The sequence below is a fragment of the Euleptes europaea genome, chromosome 4 (genome assembly GCF_029931775.1).
Source record: "Euleptes europaea isolate rEulEur1 chromosome 4, rEulEur1.hap1, whole genome shotgun sequence".
Classification (NCBI taxonomy): Eukaryota; Metazoa; Chordata; class Lepidosauria; order Squamata; family Sphaerodactylidae; genus Euleptes; species Euleptes europaea.
Window position 1 is genome coordinate 43952836 of NC_079315.1, and position 21926 is coordinate 43974761.

General features: G+C 41.8%; 1 protein-coding gene across 11 annotated transcripts in view; it reads left to right on the plus strand.

The window, feature by feature from the left end:
- The window catches only part of LOC130477124 (receptor-type tyrosine-protein phosphatase delta), a 619168-nt gene that overhangs the window by 529941 nt on the left and 67301 nt on the right, over positions 1-21926 (plus strand). For all 11 annotated transcript variants that reach the window (XM_056849115.1, XM_056849116.1, XM_056849118.1 and 8 more), the window contains one exon: positions 740-915. In XM_056849115.1, coding sequence (XP_056705093.1) covers positions 740-915 — 176 coding nt within the window. The remainder of the gene's footprint in view (positions 1-739; positions 916-21926) is intronic.

Genomic DNA, 21926 nt, shown 5'->3' on the forward strand with positions numbered 1-21926 from the left:
AAGTTGGTTTGCTAACTAGTCTTAATCATGTTTGTGTTGTGTCAGCACTCTCTCAGACACAGAGAGAAGAATGTAAAGCCAGTTTTTGCTGAGCCAACTAGGATTTGAGTGACTGTCAGTGAGCTGCACAAACTAACCAGTTAAAACCGACCATGTTTTTGCATTATGTCTAAACCTAGCCATTATATACTTGTACATCCAAAAACTTGTGACAGTCCCTCAGCATAAGTTCCTGAAAGAACTTATTAGTCACGGGATAAGATGGTAGCTTCTCTTATGATCTGGTAACTAATTCAATAAAAGGAAAAGTAAATGGGCAATTTTCATGATGGAGGGAAGAAAGCAGCAGGGATCAGAGCTATGGGGTGGGAGTTGTATAATATATTCCTAAATGATCATTAAACACTTATTTAGTGACATTAGAGTTTACTTTGGTAGAAAAGGTTATTGAAGCCACACTATTAGATTACTTGTTTGATTTTTAAAGCTATTTCATTGTTCAAGTCTCATGTGTTAATTCAGTAAACTGGACCAAACAACTTGCAAATTTCACAACTCCACAAATTTCAAGAGTGGAGTGACCATTGTTATTTGTCTTAAGTGTAGATTATATCCAGACATCTTAGTACCCAGGTGCAAAGAATAAATTGTTTTAAGTAGCTATTGAAAAAGAATTTATGCAGAAAATTAAAGTGATATTATGTGAACTTTCAGGTGTATGCCCTATTTTGTTTTCTAGGCATACCAGGCAGTGATTATATCAATGCTAACTACATCGATGGTTATAGAAAGCAGAATGCCTATGTTGCAACACAAGGAGCCCTCCCTGAAACCTTTGGAGACTTCTGGAGAATGATGTGGGAACAAAGGGGTGCAACTGTTGTCATGATGACCAAATTGGAAGAAAGATCCAGGGTAAGATTCTTGCGTATTTCTATATTTAGTAGCCCCTTTGGAAATGGTTTATCCATAAAGCTGACTTTAAAATGTGAAGACAGTAAGCCATCATGTATTTCAAATTTCATTGAAGCTACATTGTGCTATTATAAAAAAAGTTTCTTTAAAACCCCAAAACTACTTTCATTATTTATTTTTATGCATAATTCTCTTGTTCTCTTCTCCTACTTGGTATAGGGAGACTGTGACGAACAAACAGTTAGTCTTTGAGAGAAGCTCGGAGAAAGGGAGTGGGCAGAGCTAAGGAGCTCACTCTCACTGTTCTGAAGGAATTGATTCCAATTTTGGTAACCTGCGTGTTCAGTAGCTGTGTTTGACTCTGGGAACCTGAGGGTTCAGTTTTTCCTAAGCTATTGTGAAACAAATTCTATGGAGTGACAGGCAGAGAGCGGGAGGAAAGGGAACCCTTTCTCAGGTTACTAAAAGGGAATAGGCTCTCAGAAAGAGATATTCCAGATACAGGGTTTTGTTAACGAATCACTGCCACAGGAGTGGGGTAAAGATTTGAGGAGAAATTGGTGTTTCTCTGGGGGAGAGAGATTGTCTAATCTCTAACTTCCCTGATAGCTAGGCAGCAGAGTCTGAATAGAAACATCTATAACTGGGAACTGAACTGAATTTGTGAACTTAAGTTTAAGAATTGTAATTGTGTACCAGCTAAGCCATCTGAGATCTATGCCTTATCTGAAGGGAAATTTATAAAATAGCTCCGGTGCTATGCTTTTCCTAACCACTGTTTTCCCTCCAAATCCATCCCTTGTACAGTGTTTAATAAATCTCTGTTACTTGGCTGTTAACTTGAAAAAGCCTCTGGTGTCTCATTTCTACGGAGGTAAAATAAGTAAAGAGGACTAAGGAGAAAAATTAAAGCTCCAAATAAACATTCTGGAAAACAAGTAATCTCTCCCTCAGCATGCACTGGGGGGAGGGTCGTGATAGAGACCCTTCAGCACAATCCAGCCTACTCATAATTTTTAAATTTTTGCACCTATATTAACAAATTAAGTATATTATAAAAACTCATGCCGTCTTTGACATAATGATCAAACTGAGTAGTACAGTTGCATTGATCTTGAAATACATATTGACCCCACTGTTTTTGCTTCAGAATCCTAAGGCTAGTTAATAGAACCCACTTATGCGATAGCATTTCCCAGTTTTCCTAGTGATAAACCACATGGATAACTAGACTGCTTATTTAACAGTGTTATCATGTTTTGTCCTGTACATATCAGTCTGTCTTATCATGATTGCTTATTACTTAACAAGGGGAGGCAGACTGAGATGTGATTTTAAAAGACAATCTGTGACACTGGATATGGGGTGATGGTTTAAAACAATCACTTGACATTTCCAATTGAAAAACCACTAAAAGCTGTTATCAAAACCATTTACATTAAGCAAACACATCCTGAAATATTACACTATTCCAGCTTTTGATACTTTTAGGAGACTGTATTTTGTAACCAATTGAGTTTCTTTTTGCTTGCCTGCATATTCAAGCTTTATTAATATCTCTTGGTAATGATCACTGTAGGATTAATTTTCATTAGTATATACTATTTTATCTTGGTAGAACAGACTTTGGGTGGCCCTAATGTGAAATGTTGTTTGAGTTAAGCAAATGAAACCTTGCCTCTTTCTCATTATCTGCTTTAATAATAAAGGCAACTTCTAAATGGTATCTGTGCTATTGCTCAGTGTGATGGGAACAAATACTCCTTTGCAGAAGACTTCATTACTTAATGTTCAGAGTTTATCATGGCATTGCAGTCCACTGCTAGCCCATTCACAGAAATATGTTTTGGTATATCCAAATGAATTTTTGCTCATTCTACTTACTAATTGCTTTTTTCAGTTTCCAGTTAACTTTATTGTCTGCCTGCTCTGTCAAATGTGTTGGTCAGAATCATAATGCTTTTAGTGTATTAATTTGTTCAATGGTAGCACATGTTGTGAGGTCAGTTATCTTGTATATTTTATATATTAGAGCCAGTTACTGCATCCCTAAGAATGCTTTCCTGGGAGTAAGCCCCACTGAATAAAATAGGATTTTCTTCCAAGTAGACTTGCTTAAGATTGTTCCATATATACCAGTTTAAAAGGGGTTTATGGTAGATAGAAAGTATATGTTCTTTTGCTATCTGATCAATGAGAATCCATATACTTATTGTCATTGCTATCATTGGGACCCGTCTCTTGTGATGAAAACTAATGTTATACCTATTATCTCACTTCCCCTTCAGCCTATATAGGGTAAGCCTGGTAAATTTATAAGCAGCTAAGCTGAATGGACCCTGACCTGGATAGCCCTAGTCTAGCCTGATCTCATCACATCTCAGAAGCTAAGCAGGATTGGCCTTGGTTAGTATTTGGATGGGACATCTCCAAGGAATACCTGACAGGCAATGGCAAAGCACCTCTGAATGTTTTTTGCCTTGAAAATCCTATGGGGTCGCCATAAGTTAGCTGTGACTTGATAGCAAAAAATAAAAAAGCTAAATGCAACTCACCAGTCATAAATGGCAGTCTGTGGTTACTGAGTAAACTTGATTTTTATTGAGCAACTGGGCTGTCTTATACTGAGAGAGGCCACCGATCAAAGCAGCTCAGAAGACAATGGCAGATATAATTTTTTGCTGTGCACAGGCACTGACAACTGGATGAAGCTGGATGTAGCTATCAAGTTATCTTCCCTTGATTACAGGAGGCCTTGGCGAGAGGCTTAGCGATAACACCAGCAACTATGAATCCCACATAATCGCAAACAAGCTGAGTTCATAAAACAGCAACTTACAGTGAATTAGACTCTACTCTATCTCCTCGTAGGGAGGAAACTTTCCACAGCACTTTTTAAATTCAAGTCAGTGGCTGAAGCTACAGCTGCATATTGTGTTTGTTTATTTATTTATTCATTCATTTTACTTAGTAGTTATTACTTTTGAGTGGAGCTTAGCTGCCCTGCCTGGCTCAGAAGGACATTATTCAGCACTCTGCTCTGTTTTTGTTTGGTTTCCTTTTGATTTCAGCTCTGGTTTTCTGGTTATCTGGGCTTTGGCTTTTTGCTACACTCCCCAAAGAGCTGCACCTTCTTTTATTTTCATTGTCTTGTATTTATTTACTTTGACTAGCTGATTTGGGTCTGTTTTGTCCTGAACTAGGATAGCTGCCTTGGCAGGCTTGAGCTCCTTTTTGTGATGTTTGGTAAAACTACAAGTATGTTTTAATTAGCTTTGGGTTTGGGGAAAGGAACAGCCTTCCTCTCTGAACTATAGTTGCAGGCTGTATATTGTATTTTATCTAATTATTTATTCATTTATTTTGTTTAACTGTTATTATTTGAAAGTGGAGCTTAGCTAGCTTTTTGGCTGTGAAGGCTGTATCTGAGTTTTTACTTTGTTTGGATGTGTTCCCTTTTGTGGCTCTATAATTCCATAGGGAGACATGATTTTTTGTTACAAATTGAGCACTAAACTCTGAATTTGATAGACAGTCACCTTTTATTAACTCAAGCACTAAGGTGATTGAAAAGAATTGGTTATTATTGTGAGGAGGAAAAGAAATCACCCTTTCGAGGAACTTTCAGCACCCCAAAGGAAACAAACTAGAATGGACGATTTCCTAGATATTGGTTCTCCCACTATCTGCTCAAATCATTATGTACCTTTGCTCCTCAATGATAAAGCTCCACTGTTAACAGATACGAGTCTTACTAATGAGGAAAGAGATACTTTAGTCTCAACACCTAAGCCACCGGAAATAGATTTCACCAAAGAGCAATATTTAAAGATTCGCTTCAAGGATTTTGAATTTTCGGTTTTCCAAACACTTGTAATCACTCAGACTGTGAGTAAAGTTTATGAAAAGCTTGACCCATTACACCATTTTTTTTTTTTTATAAACAGCCTGGTACCTCAGACTTTGTATCAAAACAGGGGGAACAGGGAGAATTGCATTCTATAAAAAATTTACGGAGTCAGCCCCCTCATTTATTAAAAAAGGACCAATCCAGATTATCACGTGCCCCTGAATTGTCCATCTCAATGATTGTAGTTCCAAAAGTCATAGTCCTTGATATTTATAAATTTCAGGATAGACTGATACTCAAAGGCAAGGAGACACTTATCTTACTTGCTAGGACTCTCTTATGTTTGCTTACTTGCTAGGACTCTCTTATGTCGAAAGGATGCATGGCCCAATTCATCATGACCGTATTTTATTACATTTTAATTCTTCATGGATTTCTTCTTTGATACAGGAAAAACATCAATTTCTTCAGAATTTTGGGATTTTTCTCTTTAGATATTTCAAAACTGGGAAAGTCAAACCTCTGATTTCATCGAATAGGTTACCAGCTAATATGAATGAAGGAGCAGCTAATGAAAGTACTAGTTATTCTAAACCCAAAGAAACACTCCTAGCAGAAACCTCTACTGAGAGTAGAGAGGAGAAGGTGCTAATTGATTTGTGTCCAATGGTCAACCCTTGTGTAGTTACGGAGAACCCTTGTGTAGTTGCAGAGATCTCTAAAAAGATTGAGAAAATCCCAAATAAAGGGAGGTTTTTGCAACTGACTGATCCACTACAAATGCAGAAGGCAATATTAGACCATGGCTAAAAGATTGACTCAAATATAAATGGGCGGCATGGCTTTTTATGGCACAAAAATTGAGACTTGGACATTATAAAATAAAATGGATTATATAGAAACATTTCTAGAATAAGATGATATATTGAATATGATTTTAAATGATATTTAGATTTAAAGGATATTATTAAACTTATGTCAGAAAATGGAAAGGGATGGATGTTCCAGAAAAGAAAAAACAAAAAAGGGATTGGATTAAAATTATGGAGGAGATGGAGATTAACTCTTGGGATAGTGGGAGGATTAGAAGAATTATTGTGTAAATATATAATTTTTGGGGGAAATGGAAGGTTACCTTTTGTCCTGATCCAAAATGTAAAATTTTATATGATATGAAATTTTGGTATTAGATTAATATTAGGATCAGAATATATTAACGATGGATTGTTATATTTTATTAAGAGGTAGACGGAGGTGGGGGGAGCCAATTTTTTATGTTTATTTTTAATCAAGACAGCAACTTATGTATTTATGACATTGATATTACTTTTAGACTGTTGTTAATATTATGAAGAATTTATAGTTTAAAAAAACCAATAAAATTTATTAAAAAAAAAAGAGAGAGAAAATCCCAACAGATGCCAAGCTTCCCAAAGAGTTATCACCTCCAGAAAAAGGGAAAGATCTGGTGTTGAGCAATGTGGGCCTTTTCTCTTTCTTTTCAACACTTCCACAAATAGAGCAAAATAAGTTCTTGTAGGTTATCCGGGCTGTGTGACCGTGGTCTTGGTATTTTCTTTCCTGATGTTTCGCCAGCAGCTGTGGCAGGCATCTTCAGAGGAGTAACACTGAAGGACAGTGTCTCTCTGTGTCAAAGTGTGTTGGAAGAGTAATATATATAGTCAGAAGGGGGTTGGGTTTGAGCTGAGTCATTGTCCTGCAAAAGTATCAAAGGTAATGTGCTGATCATTGTCCTGTAAGTATCAAGGTAATGTGCTAATTAGGGTGTGGTATGTTAATGTGGAACCATTGTATCCTGAAGCGATCTGTTAACATGTGGAATCCAAAGCTAATCTGCATGGCTATTGTGGACTGTAGTCTTTGCTAGTCTGGAGTTTTTCAGGACAGGAAGCCAAGCCTTATTCATTCTTAAACTCTCTTCTTTTCTGTTAAAGTTGTGCTGATGTTTATTAATTTCAGTGGCTTCTCTGTGCAATCTGGAAAAATAGTTGGTAGAATTGTCCAGTATTTCAGTGTCTTGGAATAAGACTCTGTGTCCTGTTTGGGTCAGTCCATGTTCAGCCACTGCTGATTTCTCAGGTTGGCCAAGTCTGCAGATTCTTTCGTGTTCTTTTATTCTTGTTTGTATGCTGCGTTGTGTGGTCCCGATGTAAACTTGTCCACAACTGCAAGGTATACTATATACTCCTGCGGAGGTGAGGGGAGTATATATACTGCAGGAGTATATCGTATACCTTGCAGCTGTGAACCCGGCTCTCTAAGATATTAGTCCATCACTCTCAACTATCCCATACTAGCTCTCCAGTGGAGATGTTTCAGAGGTATTATATGTTCAAAGCTGCCACCCCCAGACCAATGACAGGCTGCTGCATTTTGCACTAATGATAGCTTCCAGGTCATTTTAAGGGTTATGTGTTGGGAATTAGACAGCGAGTTTTTGTCTATGCCGGGACAACAAAGATAGTTATATGTTTATAGTTGTTTGCATAGTCACAGGGAACAGTGCTGGCCACTTAGCCAATGTTGATTGGTCAGTTAAGCTGGTACTGGTCATGTGATGTTCAGTTGCATTCCAAGAAGCAGCAGTTAAACTGCCGTTTTGTAGTAGAGAGAGACTTGCTATGTATGAACACTTCTTCCTCAAGTTATGAGCGACATGACAGTTGTTATTTTGTATCCCAGGTTTACCCTCCCTATAATATAGTAAACATTTGTTTTGTTAAAAGAAAGCTATATGTTCAGAGTCATTTCATTTCATTTAATTAACCTTTATTGGCATACCAAAGACGGAGATAGAAAAAACAACAACAAAATACCTCCAAAGGGCAATACATATAAGTTACAGTCGGGTTAATAAAACTTTTCTTGTTCTTTAAGAACTCCTGTAAGAAATTCAGCCATGGTAGCAGTAATTTTGGGATCATGGTCACTCAAAAGAAATTTGCATTTCACTTCATTACTCCTGTATGTCTTGTATTGGAGCAAAGAAGATAGCAGTTTATCCCGCTGAGTCACATAGAAAGGGCAATCTAAAAGGATGTGGTCAATTGTATCTAACAAGTTTAAACCGCATGTGCATAGGCGTTCATGTCTAGGGATCTGGAGGTATCGGCCTAAGAGCATCCTAGATGGGAATGCATTAACCCTAGCTAATAGAAAAGCGCGGCGTTGAGAAGGTATCTCTAGGTTATCTAGATACCTAGCCATTTTACCCGATCCATTATTAAGGCCTAGGGCCGCCGGAGAGCAGATGGGGGGAAGAGCTGGGTTAAAATTCTGCAATTCTACATCAAGGAGACGTTGCTTGATTCTTTTAAAGATGTAAGATTCATTGGCCAGAGCAAGATTATCTAAATCAATTCCAATTTGACAGAGTCTAGATCTAATCAATATGTCCCATGAGAAATAATGAAGTTCACTTTTCAAGAAATATAAAAGGGAACCTGGCTCAGTTTGAAAATATAATTTGAGCCAATATCTTATTGTTTGAATCCAGGCTTTGGTGGCAATCAAGTTTTGCCCAGTTTCATAACAAATTGTGAAATATGAGACACATTTAGGTATCCCCAATATTTGTCTAAGAAATATGGCTTGGATGTTCTCCACTTCTTGATTAAGAGTTCCAAGCCATAAGGGAACTCCAAACAGAAGTTGGGGAAATATTTTCAAATTCAGGATTTTTATCACTGCAGGAACACACTGATTCCCCTTCGCGTAGAAAAACTGCTTGAGTTGATTTAAGGAAATCTTGGTGGCTTTAATAGTATTTTGTCGATGTATAGACCAATTGAGATTATAGTTATAAGTAATTCCCAAATACTTATAGCTTTTAACTTGTTCAATTGAATCCTTCCCAATGTGCCATTTGTATGAGGACTTTTGGAAAATACCACTACTTTTGATTTGGAGGAGTTAATAGAAAGTAAATTAAAATGGCAATAATTATTAAAAGCATCTAGATATCGTTGGAGGCCTACTTTAGTGAAAGAAAGAATGACGGTGTATATGTTCAGAGTCTTTGTGTGTGTGAACCATAATCCACAAGATCACAATCTTTTCACATTTAAACTCAACAAAATGCCAGTCTAGATATTACAGTAGCATGTATCAGTGAAGCTAGGTCAGATGAATCAAGATAAGGAGACCACATTTTGGGTAAGGTGTAGTTGAAAGAGGGTGTTCTTAGCAACAGCACCAAACTTCTTTTCCATTAGCAAGGTTTGGTCCAAAATAACCCTCTAGCCTTTTTACATGATTTGTCAGGGATAAACTCACCAAATCCAGAGTTGGCAGGTCAGTCCCTACCAGGACATCATCTTTCTCCACAGCATCACTTCTGTCTTACCTGAATTTAACGTACCCTCAGTTAAGAGTAAACTACATTTGATCTCATCAGCTTCTGGAATCTTAGATTGAAAATACAGAGCTGGGTGTCATAGGAGTAATATTTATTTACAGTACATGACAACAGTATATGACTGGTGAGAGGTAGCAGTTTGTTTAAGCCTCAAAACAGAAAGATGTTCTAATTTATAGCTTTTTTAAAATTTTCGATATCATGAACAAACAAAATAGCTCAAAGTAGATCAGCAAACTCTAAACAACTATTAAAATGTAACTGGTATTCTAGCAATGTTGTTATTCTTTTGGTTTGTATTTTATCATGCTTGGGGGACAGTGAGCAAGGGAGACGAGGCAGCCTTGATAATTATTTTATCTTGAAGTCAAGAGCATTCTGCTGTGGGACTTCATCTCCTTTCTATCTTCTATCACATTTTTGTTTACTTGCCTTCCTGTGCTCAGTCCTGCAGCTTTGCTTCAGCATTTCTAACCTGTGCTGCATAGATAAAGGGATTTTTTTGGAAGGGGAACAGCATCAGCAGAAACAAACTTAGTCGCCTCATTAGCATGTGTTAGATGTCTGACTAACCCCAGCTTTGAGAACTTACATATTCAACAGCTGACTACATTGAATGAAGATGTTACAGTGAATTAGTTATTCATTTGTTTGCCTATAGGGAAGCTGCAGGGTAAGGGGAACATTTTCTTTTATCACCCTTCACACTGCATTGTTCTCACTTTAAATCTTATTTCCTGAGTCTAACCTGACCTAACCAACCCTCAGAGAGAAATTCAGCCCCGTTATCATGCTATCACACACATACTATATATCAGAAAGGATTATACACATCATGGTGCATGGAAGAATGCTGATAACATATTTATTACATGCATGAGTCTCGTTTGTATGAAATGAAAGGAAAATATTAAGGGATGGAAACCTGAGAATTCTAAGGCAAGAATACATAAAGCCATTTAAAGCATTAGTATTCCTGTATTTGTGACTTGTGGTAGGATTCTTGCTGGCTTAGCATTTAATTGCGGAATATCTAGAGCTGGCTACCAGACCCTGATTCCAGCCCTTCCCTGGCATTCAACACCAACCCCCTGCCCATTACACTACTGACCCTGGCATGCAACTGAAGACACTGAAGACTGATATTGGATGGAAATGGCCACAACTTTATTGGTTACAGCGACAGGCATTGGCATGGCATTGGTGTGTGATCCTTGTCATCGACCAACCACCTTGCTGGTTGATGCATTTTCCTCCCAGCCCACTTGCTGGGAGCCTATGAGATGGCTGTATGTGGAACCCACACAGACGGACGCCAGCTTAGTGGTCCCCTGCTACTTGGCGGGAGGCCATTCTGCCAGCCCCTGAACTGGGCATGTCCCCTGACAGCCCCTCGAGCTGGACATGTCCCTTGACAGCCCCCTGAGCTGGGCTTGTCCCAATCCAGGCCTCCCCCAAAATCCCTTATTGGGATCCTCCAGGTGGGGAAAAGGGGACACGCAGGCCGGCATTTCCCCCAAACTGGATCCAGCCCCCATGCCAAACTGCCACAAGAGATGGCTGGAGACCCTCCGGGACCTGACCGACTCCCACCAACACCTAGCTCTGTAACCACGACCACAGGTTGTGCCAGATGTCATGAAGCTGAAAGTCCATCCTGACCATGGCCACCTTACCAGTAGGCCATACTACTGGACCCCCGTGTCAGAAAGCTCCTCTGCCTAGGCCCTTGGGTCCAAATTGCTCTCTCACCACTGTATGACCAGAGCATCTGAGGGTTCATGAAGCCTTGATCCATGCCAAAGCATAGGTGCCAAGGCATCCCAGTGCACACCACGAACACACAAACATGAGAAGTCCAGTCAACTGGCCAATGCTGCACATTCCCCATTCCAGGGCACAATACTGTGCCTGGAAATCCAAACTCATTTCCTCCAAGGAGCTGCAACTCAAGCAGAACCACTTAAATTATTCCCTCCCGTGGCCTGGCGTACCCCCTACACTCCACAGATCTCCCCCTGGTGATGGAATGAGGGCCAAAAATCCTTCATTCAGTCCCCGTCCATACACAACCTGCTGGCTCTGCCCTCTCCCCAGCGCAATCCAGCAAACAAGGCTCGTGTATGAGTCAGAACCTGTGCTTTCCTGTAATATTTCATGTATTTGTTTTCTTCTTCCTACTTGTATACCCACTACAGTCCCAAGTAGTTTCTGTGCAGCATTATTTAATCAATCAACAATGTAAATTGCTGTGGGAAAACAGCTGAGGGTAGAGGGAGTTTGGAACAAAGCTAAAATATGCTATATAGAAATAATATTGTTATTACCTACTTTCTATCCACTAAAATACATTACTGGGTGAAGAAATGTTGTTAATTCATCAGTAGTGAGTCACTACAGTGTGTTTCAACAGCTTTACTAGGACATTGGACAGTTTATATGGAGGATTCATTGATATTCTGTATCATCGCCATTAACAATGTTTTCCTTACCTTAGTATTAGTGTGCTTAGAGTAAGGCTGTTGGGCGGGGGGGAAATCGGGAAAATTTGGGTTCGGGTTTAATTGGCCTTTTTTTTTTCTCGGGAAAACCCGAATGCCGAATTCCCCTATACCAGTAAAGGTGGGAATTCGGCTTTAAATTTGGGATTCCTGAAAAATTCGGCCATTTAAACCCATTTTGTGGCTTTCTGTGGCTCCTGGGAGGGGCATTTTTGCAGGTAGAGGTCCCAAGCCAGACACCCTGATCTAGCTATGCACTGTACACACATAGAAGTAAGCTTCTATGCTTGCATCTCCAGCTGGATAGGATATCATACATAAAATTCTCTATGCCCCTCCAATAGCCAAAAAGCACGTGGCAAAGGCACACACTGGTTCCACCCATTGCAGGCTGTGTGCAGCGGCTCTGCTCCAGAAATGGAGCTCCTGCTGGGCATGCTGCTTTGTCCCCTTCCACCCTGTTTTCCGCATGGCAGGGCATTCTTCTGCCCGCCCCTCATACACAGCCTTTGCTGGGGTGCGGGAGCGAGCTTAGATTGGGCTGGAGAATGGGGGGGATGAATCAGGCATGCTGTGTTGCCTTGCCTCCTTTGCCCATTTAAGGCATCCTCGCCCAGCCACCCAGCCGTGTTTGCTGGCTACAACAGACCCGTCCGCTCTCCCTATGTTTAATGGTTTGTTCTTGTTCTGCTTTTGTCACAGCTTAGGCGGTTTTTGGAATTGGGTCAGATCTAGTTTGGGGAAGATGCACATGCGTGCCTGCTTTCCCCTTTTGGGGACCCCCATAAAGGGTCTTCAGGACGAGTACCATCAAGGATGCCCGTCTCAGGTGCTGTTGTGTGGCTCCACTCCCAGGTGGTGAAGGGACCACTTAGAGATTTATGTCCAAATAGAACCACTGATTCGCCACTCCAGTTTGCCGCCCAACACTGGGATTGGAGATTGTTTCATCAGCCAACAGGGTGGTTACCCGATGCCTGGCTTCGTGCTCTATGCCTCGCCAATGCTCGCTCCATTCTACTGTAATCAATAAAGCTGTGGCACAATTTCCTTGTATTTGTATTTTATTCTTTCCATTTCCTTTGCGAAGCCGCTTTCACCCTTAGGACTGCAATAGATTCCCACTGATAACTGTCAGGGAGAAGAAATAGAAGACTGGATTCAGTCCTCCCCTCACTGACTGATGGAATTCTAGGCTGCTGGTTTGTGTGTGTGTGTGTGTGTGTGTGTGTGTGTGTGTGTGTGTTTACTCACCAATGGGATTGCAGCACTGGCTGCTGGACACATACTTGGCTGGGGCCAGAATCTTTTACACAAAAGTCTTTGTTGTCAATATAGCAACACATGCTTCAGTTACTAGTTTTAAGCTCCTGTAGAGACCCAAAACAATTTAAGTGCAATTTATATACCAATCACAAATTTAATATCATGTGGCCTCTGAAAACCTGCTCAAAAGGTAGGTCTGCACTCTCCAGTGGTAGGTTTGGTCACTGATTTCTCCTATCAGCAATCTCAGTGGCCCCTGAAAATATATTACATTTTTATCCTGTCCCTCCTCCAAGGATCTCCAAGGTGATATGCAATGAGACCCAGGACCTGTGGAATCTAACTCAATTCCACAGAGCCTGTAAAACAGAGATGACCCACCAGGCTTATGGTTGAGGACAACGAATGGTACTACATCTCAAGCCTGGCCTCCTTATCCCCTTATCCCCCTCTTTTCCTTCATCCCCCCCCCTTGGCCCTTCTTCCCTTTTTCCTAGTTGTGTTTTCCCTCCCCACATGTCTGCCCAACTCCATCCTTCCTCTTCCTCCCTAGACTGAGTGCACTGATGCACCTTTCTATATCATTCTCCCTCAGGTGGAGTAGTCTGGGTGCCATCATCACAGGATTTATCAGTTAGTTATGTTTTAGATTGTTTTAACTTTGTGGGCGAAAACGCATGGTCCCTTTAGCCTCCTTTATTCCCTGTTTCAGCCAGGATTCAGCCAGGATCGAACGCATGCGTTTTTGCCGAACTGTGTTCGATCCTGGGTGAATCCTGACTGAAAGGAATAAAGGAGACTAAAGCGACCGTGCGTTTTCGCCCTTTATTTATATTATGTATACTTACATGTTGTTAACCGCCCTAAGCCTCGTTCACTGGGGGAGGGTGGGGTATTCTTATTCTTATTAGCATCATCATCATCATTATTATTCTGCCTTCCTTCATTTTATCCTCACAGCAACCCTGTATGGTGTCTTAGGCTGAGAGAGGATGACTGGTCCAGGGTCAGCCAGCGGATTAAATGGTGAATAGGGGATTGAGCTCAGCTCTCCCCAGGGGTAGTCCATCACAATACCACATTGGTTCACTTAAAAATCCCTCTGGAATGTCCCCCAGTTTTCTGGAAATGGTTTCCTGTTCCACATGAGGGTTTATTTCAGTCCAAGCCATTGTAAGCAGAATTTTATCCTTTTCAGCTGGGATTAGCTTCTATTTTATGTGAATTAAGATGACAGTTCTTTGTCATTTAAGGGAGAATGTTAGAATGATTAATGGAAAAATTGGCAAATAAGGGATATCACTATTTCTTTCATCTTTAGTGTTCTTGATACACTGAGTTACAACTAAGATAAAAATGACTGAGTGATGGAGCTGTCTTCAGAAAAATGCAATTCTGTCAACCAGATTGAAAACTCTCCTCCCATCTAAATATACAATATATCAAAGTCAGTATTAGGACTAAAACATATGGATAACTGGTATAATATTATTGATACATTGATTGTAGATTCACCATATTATGTATCTAATCTTTTTTAAGTGGCACTTTATACACGAAGAACTAAAGACCATCTTCCTAAAAAAAAATGAAATGTGTTTGTTAATGCAACATAGCCGTGTTATTAAAATATACATATCTATCTATATCTCTTTAAAGTAGATACGCTATGCTATAGAAATTATTCTAATACTCACATGTGGGCTCATCTGCAGATACTTATATCCACAAATTGGGTCCACATGGAGAGAAGAGAGATTTTTCTTCAAACTTGGGGGCTTGCAGAAGAATCTTAAACCTCTAATAAAAAGGTGTGGGGGTTAAAAAAAAATCCAAATGCAGTGTTACTGCAGAGGAGGAGGAGAGGGCAGGGAACAGCAGTGCTGAAGACATGCAGTTATGTGAGAAAAATCCTCCTTCCCCACTACACTGCTCCAGTAGTTCTTCTCCCTGCAGTCTGAATAATTAGAAGCCAGCAGGAAAGTTTTAAAAGCAGGTGAACCAGCTGGTACAGAGGTAGGGGTGAGAAGGAGCCATTTCACCCACCTGCATGCCTCCACATGTGCCAGCTCAGCAACCCTTTTAAAACTTTCCTGCCAGCTTCTAACCAACCAGATTGTGGGGACCAGTGCTGGCGGGGGGAGCAAGAAGGATTCTTTTCTCCCACTCATTCATTTCCAGCACTGCAACAAAAGCCAGGAGCTGCACTGGGCTCTCTTGTAGCCATGGGGAGGGGAGGAAGCCTCTGTGGGCCCAGCAAGCTATACTATACCATTCCACATCCATCTAGACAGTACTAGAAGCATTTATGCTCCATTCTGTACTTAGCCAGCCAGAGGTGAAGGCATGGGGTCTCAGACAGGCACCCAAGATCTGAAATGGTCCTTGAGTTCAGGAGCTCCCGATCCATCTGTACCTGTGGCCTCTTGGTCTTGGACAGGAATTAGATGTGGCAAACAGAGCAGGAGATCTTCCCTTGAGTACCATATTGCAGATCATTGCACTAAAGGGCAACTAGGTCATCTTTGGATTTTCATACCTCACTGGCTGTCTGATTGTTTTTATGATGCATACAACTTTGTTTTTATCATATTTATAGTATTTGTTGGAAACTACCTCAAGCAATTGCAGGATATAAATATTGCAGGATATAAATATTTTACACACTAAATATAATCCAAAGAGTCTACACACTGGGGTTCATTCAAAGACCCACAAGCAGAGCTGGCATGAACACACGAAACTGCCTTATGGTTAATCAGATCATTGGTCCATCAAGGTCAGTGTTGTCTAGTTGTACTGGCAACAACTCTCCAGGATTTCCAGTAGAGGTCTATTACATCACCTACTTCCTGATCCTTCCTTCCTGATCTAGTCATGATACATACCTATTCTCTCCAGGATCAGAGGAACATGCCTGATATATTAGGTGCTGTGGAACACAGGCAGGATGCTGCTGCACCAGTCATCTTGTTTGTTGCTTTCCTAGAGGCACCTGGTTGTCAACTGTGTGAACAGACTGCTGGACTTGATGAGCCTTGGTCTGATCCAGCATGGCTTTTCTTATGTTCTTATGTTCTTTTTTAAATGGAGGATGCCAGAGATTGAACCTGGGACATTCTTCATGCCAAGCAGATGTTCTACCACTAAGTCAACCCCGTCTCCATATTATGTTCTGCTTGCATAACAGATCTTTCCCACCTCACCATCATGCTGCAGTTCACTGCACTCCCCCAAATGATGTTCTGAGGGGGACATAAACTGTCATGAAATTTGGCAGATCAAAGCTTTGGAGCCAACCCAATACGTTCACCATAACATTTTATTTTTGTAAATGGAAATGTAATTCTTGCTTCCCACATGTTTTCCCATTGTTGTAGAAAGTTACTGATTGTGAGATCAAAAGATCCACTTACTGGGAATTTAGTACAAAGCGATGGCAAATGTAGGTTAGATGTAAAGTTACAATATAAGTAAAAAATAAATCCAAAATGACAACTTCTAATGAAGGGAGCTGTGACTCTTGAAAGCTTATACCTGCACTCTCGCACACTGTCACACAGTCCACCAGGTGAAAACTGGTGCTGCGGCTGCCTTTCATCATCACCAGCTCTCCTCTTCCCACCTCCCACCCCTGCAAAGGTGAAAGTTACAGGGGATACACTTAAAGTAGTTTCATTATTGTGGTAGCCACTCTGTTGGTTTCTGCTGTGTTACCATGTTTAAAATGCTGCCCCATCTTACTGTGTCCATACATATGTTTACATACATAATTTATTAATATGTTCACTGACCAGCAAAAAACAAACAAAAAACAGCCACAGCAGATAATAAGAGAACCACCACAACAAATCATCTAAGCCTAAAAATTACATATTACATGTATGAATAAAATGTATATAAACATTGTATAACTTGGTGTGATCCCCTTAATATTTCTGTTACTCTTATCCTGTCAGGGTACGACATATTTTAATAGCTGCAGTGCAGAATTTAGCAGTCAAGAGTGTAAACTGTGATTTTTCATCAGTTAGGAGCTTCTTAGCCAGAAACTCATCTGGTTGGTCAGGGAAAGTGTTAAACATAGGAGAAAGTGCGGACTTCTTGATAGAATGAACAGTAGATCAAGTCATGTTCTGAAGTTTCTATATCCCCGACCCACAAGGGCAAAGCCTTTCTGCTATAGGGACCTTCTTATATCTTCCATCCAGTACTGCCAATGGTAAGACCTGGCAACTAGCGAGGGTGAAAGCTTTCCTATGATTGATAAGTTCTAATTGGGAAAGATATGCTGCGGGGGAGACTATGTACCTAAATTTTTCAAGTGATAGGAAAAACGGTGATCTCCTGAGATCTGCCTGATGTTCTATGTCATTCACCCTTTGCTTCAGAAGGCATATTGCCTGATCTTTACCTTGCGCCAACAAGGAAAGTGGAGAGAAGAGCAGCCTTTCTATTTTGTTGTAAACTGCCTTAAGCCATAAGGACTGGAAGTTGTCCTGCAAGATCAAAGGTGACAAGCCTTAAGGGTTAAGATTTAATTTGAGCCACAGGGGAATGGAAGCAAGACAAACCTTTGCCTCCACCTTCACCGTTCCTGTCTCACATGAACACATGAAGCTGCCTTCTACTGAATCAGACCTTTGGTCCATCAAAGTCAGTATTGTCTACTCAGACTGGCAACGGCTCTCCAGGGTCTCCAGTAGTACAGTTGCGCTGGATATGCAACAGAGTAAGGGGAGGGCAGCTGTTAAAAATTTTGATTGGATCTGCTCAAGTGGGCCAAAACAGGATGATGGTGGTCCCAGTATGGTCCCATACAACAGTTTGGCCAGCGTTTTTGCTTGGTATAGCTTGAGAGCAGCTGGAAAGAAATGCCCTCCCTTGGTTCTTAAAAATTTAATTATATTAAAAGCGGATTTGTGCCCTAGCTTTGCTGCATAGTCGCTGTGGGCTTTCCTTGAACCAGAGGCATGCACTACCCAGAATGCTAACTGGTGCCTGATGGCGTCAGCGATGTTGGCCAACATGTGCACCACATCGAAAACCTCGGTGTGGAGGATAGCCTGATGATTGGCAGCCCACCTGCCCTCACCCTGATTAGCGCCACTCTCCACACCCCCACCCAGAATCTCATCAGGTTGCCACCAGTGTGCAGTTAGGGAGAGGTACCGATGCTGCGACTGAAGGCTATTCCAGAGATCAGATGTGAAGTGCATGGTTCTCCCTGTGGTGCAGGAAATATCTGCCTTCACATATGCCCTGGCTGCCCTGTACAATGAGGGTATCACGGCCCTGCTCATCATGGTGCAAGTAGGGACCGTGTACCAGGGAGCCAGGTCATGGAGCACCCTTCGGTAGCCAACTTTCTCTGTTATGCTGATGGGAAGCCCATCAAAGGTGATCATCTCGCTGATTAGACGAGTGAGCCTTCTCACTGCGGCCTTAACCCCAACTCTTGGCACCCTACTAGCGCCACCCTCACCAAGCATCTCAGACATAGTTGCTTGGTGTCCCTTCCCTACCAGAGTCGCTGTACTGCATGCAGCGGGGAGAGCACAAGGTGAGGTGAGTGATCGACTCTCACCTTGGCTGGCTCCTGGCTCCTTGGCCACTGGTGCAACAGCCTCTCTCCCCCCCTGAAGAAGCACCACATGGTGGTGCTTCATCAGATGGTTCCAGAGTCCAGAGGTCGAGAGATGATGAGGGTCTCTCCCTCAACTTACCTGGGCCCTACACAGCTGGAACTCTGCAAAACGTGGATCCTCCACCATCAGGAAGTACTTCCAGACCAAGAATGTGAGGGGGCACCCATGCAGCTGAGCCGCTGTGGGCGCCACCGGAGCAGCCTGCCTAAAGGAGCTCAGGGCAGACATACCGTGTCTAAGGGATGCAGGAGAAGATGGTGGAGGGGAAAGGGGTTGAGATGGCCACACCTCTGGGTGCACCTCCATATCTTTCTCTTGCTCTCCTCCACCCTCTCCTCCTGTCTCCCCTGGGAAAGACTGCTGGGTTGTGAAGGACGCAAAGGAGAAGGATGGCCCAGCACCTCTGCAATCTCCTCCACCACCCTACTGGTCCTCGGGGTGAGTTCCGAAAGACTCGTGTCCATGAAGCTCAGCCCCAAAGACCCCTCAGGCTGCTCCTCCTTCTGCTGCGAAGGCTCGACAACAGCAGGAGGAGGAGGGGCAGCCTGAGCAGCAGACTCCCGCCCATTGCCAGCACCTGTAGTCACCTGTGTGGGTGGGGCAGCTCTTGGGGATGAGTTCCTGGTGACCTGTCTAAGTTTAACCTCTCACACTGTCCTGGAGATGGAATTAGGAACCTTTTAAAAAAGAGGAAGTACCTACACTGTGCGGATATATTCAACCCTAGCTAAATCTGTGCTTTGCCAATAGATTCCCAAGGAACCAGGAGGAGTTTTCTCAGCAAGGAACTGCTTACCTAACCACGGAACTGTAAATTTAATGCCAGCAGGGCACAAAGCAGGCCAGGATAGGCAATCAATAAATTTTTGAGCTATTTAACTATTTGGAAATCAATGCCTTTGCTCTTTTAAAGACCTAACTGGTAAGAAACTACAGACCTACAGCTATGGTTTACATTTGATGGAAATGTAACTCAACAAGTTCCTAACAGGTCTTTATTAAAGCTAGTTGTGTTTGTGAAGTTACACAGCTAAACCTCCAAGACAGTGCTATAATCCGCAGACCAGAGAACACTAGAAGACACCAAACTGCCTGAAAAAACCTCTTTCTAAACAAACTGAGACCAATGACAACAATAACCAAGCGGTGCCCCCCCCCAAACCATCAAATCAGCCCTTCAAACTAGGAAACCCCCACCAACCAACAGGCCAAGGCCTGCTGGCATCTACCAAAATTCAGAACAGAAGGCCCAGAATCCAAGCAGTTGAACTGTGACACAGCAAGGACACAACTCCACCAAAATTCAGAAAAATAGGCCCCAAATCCCAAAGGTTGAACTGGGACACAGCAAGCAAACAGTGTTTAAATGGATGGATTTCCCACCACCCAAACAATAAAACCAGCCCCTCAAACTAGGGGAAAAAAACCCACACCACCAACCAGCAGGGCAAGGCCTGCTGCTGGCTTGTGGCCAAATTTAGAAAATAAGCTCCAAATACAACAACTAGTTGAAAATAAAAACAATGATATAATCTCAAACCCTTCAATGTCTTCTCCTCCAGGCAGCAGGCAGGAAGCAATCCAATCCAAGCAGCAGGCTGTAATCTAGCAGGTCGGGATGAGGCACCAGGACGCAGAGGGAGAATCAGGCAGCAGGAGCTAAAGCCAAGCTTTGCCACCAAACTCTCTCAAACCTCTGTGAGTAATGGCCTGGTCTGGGAACCAGATTTGCCTTTATAGTCTTTGGCTAAGCACAGAAAATTCTAAGCACAAAGAATTCCAGCTTCTGTGATTGGCCAAAGAACACTGTTCTTCCAGAGCTGGCCACTGACTGCCCATTGGGAATTCATGGCCCTCTTCCCTCCCCGTTTAGGTTGTTTTCAAACAAAGGTAGGCAGTCCCAGCAAGCTAGGAAGCAAGGAGATAGCTCTCCTTGCATCGAGAGGGTAATAACCGAACTCGAAAAGCTGAATATATATTCAAGAATCGCCTATTCAGCTCAGCTATTTCCTGTGGGGGGGTTTTGCCAGTAAACCCAAATGCCGAAATTAGCCAAAACGCTGATTTTCAGCTTTATTTTCGGCTCAGGTTTACCGATATGCACAAGCCTAGTAAGAACGGTTCCGATATTCAAAATGGTCTCAAGGTATTCTTGAAGGGAGGGATGAATTGCTCAGTCTCTGTATTGCTAGGACCTTCTCCAAGGTGCTGAAGAAAAGAAGCCAAATAGAAGTCTCACTTGCCCTCCCCCTGGAGGGTTTTTTCCTCCCAGACTTAGACTAGATCTTTCTACCAGAAAATTGTCTCTCTACTCTTGAATGTCAGGGATTGTGTTCATCTCTTTTTTATTTTTACATATGGAAACTTTCCTCCTTCAGCACCATTGATGCAAGGCAGGGCCATCTTTTGGCATCTGTGGGTTGCTGGAGTGTGAAGGCTCATGAATATTCTTCAGTAATAGATGTAGATTTTTAAACTCCTCAGGTCTGAAATGGTGTCAGCCTGCATTCTTATTGGAAACTGGATCCATTAATTGTTCACTATCCTTATAGTTTTCATTGTAGGCTACCATATATCTGTGCAAAAAACTGTTGGCGGCTCTGTGTAAGAAGTGTCTATTATGTGTTTATCAGCACTCAGAAGTCCTCAATTATGACTTTTCCAAAAAGAGCTATGAGAAGCTGCCTTGCCTGCATTTGTGTTTGGAAACTGTCTAATATCATCTTGGACCTCAACCTTGCTGCTCTTTTGTTAGCATGATAAACTTTTATTCCAAAGTAGTAGACTGATTAATATTGCTTATGGCTGAGCTTCTGAAGCTGTTACTAAGCCATGCTGCTGGATTATTCATGCTATTATCTTTCTAGTAAGCAGGTGAGAAACTGAAATTCTTCCCAACCAAATAATTAATTACAACCTCTTCCTACCATAAGCATACTAGTGATACTAGACTAGGGTGGCCCTTTACTTTCTCCTGATAAACTCCTGTTTAGGAGTCATTCTCCCACTTAAGTACATACACACATCACTGTTCTGTCAACACTGACACCCAGGGTATATTATGAAGCTATACAAACTTTTAAAAGAGAATTACAATTAGCAAAAACAACAACAACAACCAAGCAGCTGCTATGAAACTGCAGAACTGTTGAAGGACTTTGAAGACAAAAGTTCTGGCCCCACTCTCAAATGGTCCTGTTTCTACAGATGGCGTCTTTAGGGGTTGCAATATGCCCCTCCCTCAGGAATATTTGCTGAGCACTAAATGCAGACACTATCCTGCAGTTACAATGCCTTACTAAATCTGGTTGGCACTGACAAACAAACACTTTAAAAACAGCTGTGTTGTTTTGCTGGCAACTGGACCA